Source organism: Telopea speciosissima, chromosome 8 (genome assembly GCF_018873765.1).
Source record: "Telopea speciosissima isolate NSW1024214 ecotype Mountain lineage chromosome 8, Tspe_v1, whole genome shotgun sequence".
Lineage (NCBI taxonomy): Eukaryota > Viridiplantae > Streptophyta > Magnoliopsida > Proteales > Proteaceae > Telopea > Telopea speciosissima.
In genome coordinates this window covers 58,299,889-58,306,823 of record NC_057923.1, presented here as the reverse complement: position 1 = coordinate 58,306,823, position 6,935 = coordinate 58,299,889, and the positions used below count along the sequence as shown (strand labels likewise).

General features: G+C 37.8%; 1 protein-coding gene across 1 annotated transcript; it reads left to right on the top strand.

The window, feature by feature from the left end:
* Positions 1-3,522: 3,522 nt before the first annotated feature.
* Positions 3,523-6,096, top strand: LOC122670622 (CASP-like protein 2A1). Its single transcript, XM_043867563.1, has 3 exons — positions 3,523-3,726; positions 3,825-3,942; positions 5,714-6,096. The coding sequence occupies exons 1-3, from the start codon at positions 3,542-3,544 to the stop codon at positions 5,987-5,989; spliced, it is 579 nt and encodes a 192-aa protein (XP_043723498.1). The 5' UTR covers positions 3,523-3,541; the 3' UTR covers positions 5,990-6,096.
* Positions 6,097-6,935: the final 839 nt, after the last annotated feature.

Here is a 6,935-nt window from a genome sequence, read left to right as displayed (position 1 = left end):
CAGCTAATGATAATTTGAAGGCAAATTTGATTCTCACACGAAATCAATAGACGAAGCAATGTGAAAGGCTCGAGTCAACCATGCAAAATTACAAATATCAGATGGGTGGATTTAAATACATAAGAATTATAGCAACACAGCTCTTCGGCCTGACTCTGAGACTAGGTTTTGAAGGAGAAGAACTGATGTATCAAATGGATTTACAAAGGAAAATGTAAGTTTCAAAATACCTCTTTCGATTTTTCATGTTTTCGCCTTCCACAAGGTTTGACCATTGATCTCCCCGATGTTGCTTTTTATGAAACAAAGTAGTGGAAAATGTTTAGTCTCACATTGCTTATAAAATAGAAAAGAGTGTGATTCATGTTATTTAATGGGTGATTTCTATTTTGAATCGGTTTGATTTTAGTACCTTATTAAGGGTATCAATTCTAGGCCCACACTGGTAGAACCGATCTATCCGGAGCGATGAAAACCTGAAACTCGCCTAAAAGAGAAAAGAGTGTGATTCATATTATTTAATGGGTGATTTCTATTTTGAATTGGTTTGATTTTAGTACCTTATTAAGGGTATCAATTCTAGGCCCACACTGGTAGAACCGATCTATCCGGAGCGGTGAAAACCTAAAACTCGCCTAACACGTTAGCTAAACTTGTTGTTCACGGTGCAAGAGGATGGATTGATGGACACCGACATGTTTAAGCCCATTTATGAACGGTTTGTTTTGCTCCAATTACCCCTTAAAATTTTTATTTTATCCCAAATATACCCTTTCTTAATATCTGTGATTAATTTATCTTCTCGCATTATGTAAGCTATAAATAAAGGACTATGACCCAAGTAAAAACATAGAATTGAAAAATCAACTATTAAAATACTATGGAGTTTATGAGCTAAAAATAAATGGAGCATATAATCAAGATCATTTATATTGTTCGAAACCATCATATATATGTCCATTGAGATTGAAGTCCATAGAGCTCCAAATGCATTGAGATTTATTCATTTAACATTTAGCTCAATGAGAAATATTCTCTCAAGTTCTTGTTCATCCTAAAGATTTGAATCATTATATGGACCAAACATGCACATTTAACCCATTTAGTATTAGTACGAGTTTGATTATAGATCGGTACTCAACTAATCGTTTATAAATAGGATCACGCCTAACCTATGAGGATCGATTAATTAAACGGTGCCGGATCCTAAAATAGGGGGGACTGATTAGGTTCGATCGAAACTAGCCCGGATCGACTGATTGATACCCTAAAATTGTCCAACACTTGGATTAAAGCAAAAAATAGAAGAGGTCATTCTAATTTCATTAGCAAACAAGACAATGTCTATTCCTTTTGCCTTAAGAATGGGGAGAATTAAACCAAGGAAATGGATTGCCAATGATCAAGAAAGATATATCGATTTTACAATCCCAACCAAAAAATTTTCAGTTTTTTATAGTAAAAATCATGTAGGAAGGAAAGCAATAGAGAGATGGCTTAAAGAAACAACAAAATGAAATTGGACATTCATACTTGATGTAGCTAAAGCTTGAGGATGAAGAAAGATCGAAGAAGAAGAACCAGACTAAAAACCCCCAAAAAAATGGAGGAGCTGCAAGAGAGCTTCCTCCAAATAAGGCAATGATGGTTGGGGTCATCATAGCAAATGTAGATTGAAAAACCTCGCTCACCCCAAACTACCTTATATCAGTCAGGGTGGACGGAGGTGTTCCCTCTCCTCAAAACAACATTTTATAGTCTAAGGACAAAAGTTAAAGTGGGTACGAGTGGTAACTAGGCCCAACTGGACCCTACCCTATTACGAGCCTCATAATTAAGCTCAGGTTCGCATTGTATTCATGCCCGACTTGGTTTCTTACTAGTTTTCATGAATTGCATACATCTTATGGGGGAGGGGGATTGCTACCAAGCTGCATGGCCCTTGCACCAATGTCGAGGCCAATGAGAATGTGCAGGGCATCCCACAGAGTAGGGGTGTCAATTCTAAGCCGGCATTGTTTCAACTGATGAAAGCCTAAAATCGGTCTGACATATTATCTAAATGTGTCATTCACGGTGCAAGGGGATGGACTGATTAGTGCTTGATTGAGCCCGACAAGTTTAAGCCCGTTTATGAACCATTTTCTTTACCCCAAATACCCCTATAAATTCCCTATTTTATCCCAAATATACCCTTTTAATTTTCTTGATTAATTTTTCTTCTCAACAATACGTAAACTATATATAAAGGACTGTGAGCCGAGTAAAAATATAGAATTTGATAATTGAATATTAATGTACTATAAAGTTGATGGGTCAAAAATAAATGGAGCACATAATTAAGGTCATTTATATTGTTCAAAATGGCATCATATGTATCCATTGAGATTGAGGCTCATAGAGTTCCAAATGCATTGAGATTTACTTATTTAGTCGTTAGTCCAGTGAGGAACATTCTCTCAAGTAAGTTTTGTTTCATCTTGAAGAACTGAATCTCATTAAGAGCTATGTGGAACAAATTTGCATAATCAATTGCAGTGCATTTAATATGAGCCCATTTATAACTCATTCACTATAAGCCTGATTATAGACCGACACTCGATCGACCATTTATAAATAGGACCATGCTTTGCCAATGAGGATTGATTACTTAAATGGACCGATCACGATGTGGGGTCCTAAAATAGGGGACCAATTAGGCCCGATCTATTGTCACCCCTACACCTTATCGCTTTGATATAGAAATCAAATGAAGTAGAAATTCTGAAATAGCCTAGCTAGGAGCTTTTCAATTTTGAAATTGGAATTGGTTTCACTCTTGCTTTTTATAATGAGCACATAGTTAATTTGATGGGTAAAACAATAATTCATATTAAAAATAAAACACCCAACTCTTCCTATATATCCACCGCCCTGCCACCACCACCCTCTCCCAAAGATATGTAGAGAAATTATCTTAAAATATTAAACTACCAAATATATTTTTTATTCTTGAAAATTTTCAAATTGAATCGATTGATGCAACCAAAACAATTTCAATTTCTTAACAAAAATATATTTATTAATTATTTAATGAAATCAATTCAAAATTTAAAATAGAAACCATACCAAATCTGACCCAAGAACCAGAGCGCAACAAAGTGGACGATTCAAATCACCCGGGTTGGTGTTAGTTTTAGAATTCAAATCATTCACACACACACACGAAGGAAAGAAAGAAAGTGCTAGAGATTACAGAGATAGAGATAGAGATAGAGAGAGAGAGAGAGAGAGAGGTTGGTTGTTGGTCATGATACTGATGTGATCAATAAAATTAATGGAATCTGAGAATTGAGTTGTTTCATTAACGCATTCATTACTCCAACTAAACTTCACCAATACTAATAAATGTGAAAGAGACCCCAAATTCAGCTTTTCGAGACCAAGAAACACACCAAGTTATCATCACACAAGACAGAGAGAGAGAGAGAGAGACTGATCAAGAGAGATAAGAGAGATGGAAAACGGTAACAAGTGAGATGCTAGCAGTGCTGTACCTTCCATGGATATAATGGTGGTGGGTTCAGTTACAGAAGAGAAAGGAAGCACGGGTGTGCAAACTGTGGAGACCTTGCTCCGCCTCTTCCCAATGGTCCTCTCTGTCACTGCACTAGTCATCATGCTCAAAGACTCCCAAACTACAACTGATTTTGGCTCCATCTCTTCCCTTGATCTTGGAGGCTTCAAGTATGTACTAATTTCTTGCATTTCCATAAATAATTTCCTTTAATTTTAGTTCTTTTGATTTCATATAACTACAAAGGGTGGTGGTGATGGGTTTGCAGGTATTTGGTGTATGCGAATGGGATCTGCGCGGGTTATTCTCTTCTTTCAGCTTTCTATACTGCGGTTCCTCGATCCTCCACCATGTCTCGAGCTTGGTCTTTATTCTTCTTCGACCAGGTGAGTCACTTACAAGGAACTACTACATCTCCCAGTTCTTAAGTTATTAATGAAGAACGAAAAGAAATTGGAGAGGAAGTGAGAGAGAGAAACGGTTCATAGAAATTCATGCCTGTGTGGGTTCACAATATCATTTTCTAAAGATGAATAAAGTTTTCCTTCATCCGTAGAGAATGAAGAATTTCTTCATCACTACTGATTTGACTTTGTGATTGAACTCCTATATTATCATTAAGCCTCACCCCTATTATATCGGTTTGGGATCAGGTTCTCGTATGAGTAACAGGTATGAGAATGCCTCATGAGTGTACAGATGGAATCTACCATGTGAGTCCAACCTGTGGTAGCTAGATTCCATCTTCGTACAAGAACTTGATCCCTTCTCGCCAAGAACACCCATTCTTGGCTTGTTAGTCTAATTAGACTAGAGCAATGATAGTTGCTAGGGTTTTAAGAGAAGAGATTTATGTAGGATTGCATGAATCCCATCAACGACCTATACAATAAGGGGTGTATTGTCATTTTGATGTCTACATCGAAGGTCTTGTGCGTGATCGTGCATCATGCACAGCCGTGCATGGAACGTTTTGCCTGATTAAGCTCTGACCTTAGAGCTGGACTATTAAAACTATGAGAAGGAAGGGGTTACTCTTGACAATAACGGTGAAACTGTAACAGTGGACCACATGGTACCAATGAAATCTGTTGGGTCCATGTAGTAGAAGGTCCCATGACCACTCCACTACAAAACTATTTCAGCCCTAAAGGAATATAAAAAACAAATGTGGTTCAAAGTTTAAACTCAAAGTATTTGTGAAGAGTCATTTTCTTTCTGATAGTACAATTCAATTCTTTTTTTGAGCAAGAAATAGCTGCCCTACATTGAATATACCCAATTCTCTCTGTATAAGGATTTGGATAAGAAATGCTAGTACTGCCACCCAATGGCACAAGGCCACTATGTCCCCTGACTCATAACTTCTATAGTTCCATGCATGTCCCCTAACTCATAACTTTTGTCCTTGCTTGGTCCTTGGAGCACATGCCAATAAGGAGTGTGGTCTTGTTAGCATTTAAATGGGTGTACTCAGAGCATGAGACTCTCGTCATTGCGAGGTCTGGGGAAGGTTTAATGTATATAGTTTTATTCTTGTTTTGTAGGCATTGCAGAGAGGTTGTTTTTCAACTCAAATCTGTGATTACTAGGTTGAAATGGAGCAACTTTACCGTTGCACCGTGGCCTTATTAGCATTTCCTAATTAAAAATCAAGTCAATTGCCACCTCCTAATTGTTGAAGTAAATGCCCATAGAATCCAACTCACGCAATGAAAGGTTAGATGCTAATTCTCCCTTGATCCTACTCGGGGTGATTTTGTATGGAAAAACCCTAATTATCTGGAATATGTCGATTTAATCCGATTTGGATCTCTATTCTGGGTTCTTTTAATTTGTGAACAACAAAGCAGAATGCCATTTGAAGTGCAAAATTTGAAGCATTCATGTTTTCATATTAGACTATTAGCTAGAATTGGTACAATCTTTTTGGTTGGGAGTCATAGAGTTATAGTCTCACATCGATTTGTTCAGGTCTTTAATGCCTTTCATATACTTGAGTAACTCTCTCCACCTAATGCCTTAAGATTTTGGGTTGAACCCTCCAATATTTTCTACGTATTAAGTCTGGCCTCAAGTGAACTAAGGAAGGAAATGCCTGCCAAACAAGTGATGAGATTGGATTTACCATTGACCTTTAATTTATAACAAATGCAGATATTGACATATATGATCCTTGCGGCTGGGACAGTATCAGCAGAGGTGGTGTACTTGGCTTACAAGGGAGATGAAGCAGTAACTTGGAGTGAAGCATGTGTATCTTTTGGTGGGTTTTGTAGAAAAGCCACAACTTCAGTGATCATCACCTTTGCTGCAGTTGCTTGTTATGCTGGTCTTTCTTTCATCTCTTCCTATCGTCTCTTTAGTAGGTTTGATCCTCCTGTTAGCTATCCTTCTAACAAGGGGGTTGAGAGTGCAGTATTTCAAGGCTGATGGTTAGAGAGATAGCTAGAGTCCATCTCTACTACTTTTACATGTTACCAACCTTTGAACCATGGAATCATCTTAAAGCTTATGTGTATTGAACCTAGCACCCATCCTTGGGGTTAATATAATGGTATTACATATTACTTAAGAGAGTTTTTCGCCACCTAGGGTGAAGAGAGAATCTCTTCATCCTCATCCAATGTGATTTAACGCTATGATTGAACTCCCGCCCATTTTATGATGGTCTGATATAACGTTTCTCATTCATATTACTTAAATCTAGGGACTGAGTTCCTTGTTCCTGGTAGTATTCTTTTTTTTTTTCCTTATTTTTATGGACAAAGTTTTCCTTCTCCCATAGGGGTGATTCACCCGTGATTCACCCATCATCATCTAGTTTACAAATATTTATAGGGTTTTAGTATTTTTCCAAAACATCCTTGCAATGCCTCTCCCACCCATCCCAGACCAATAGTAAATGATCTCATTCACATTATAACCAACAATAAGACTAATCTGATCTTGCTCTAGCAATCACAGTATGATTGATCCATAATTTTTTTTTTAGGGTATTTTGAAACATGCCAAAACCCTAGGAGAGGTTTATGAACGTAAAATGGTGGGTAGGTGGAGGAAAATTTTGTCCTTTTTTATATTTTTTCCTTTCTAAGCACAAAAAGCTTACTTCACTAAAACCAGAACAAAGCAGAGTATGCTGCCATAAAATGAGTTCATCAACGGATGTGAGAGAAATCCACAGGGCGCAGTAGAGGATCTGAATTGAGAGAAGGATCCAGATCTTCTATGGCGTGCTGCCCGTAGCGGCCTGAGCAGCGTAGACACAGGGGACTGCCTTACCCCGGCTCGGGCAAGGCACTTAGGCAGGGGTAAGGCAGTTATTGCGCCTTAGATGCACTTGGCGAAAAACATAGGCACATTGTCCAAGGTTTTG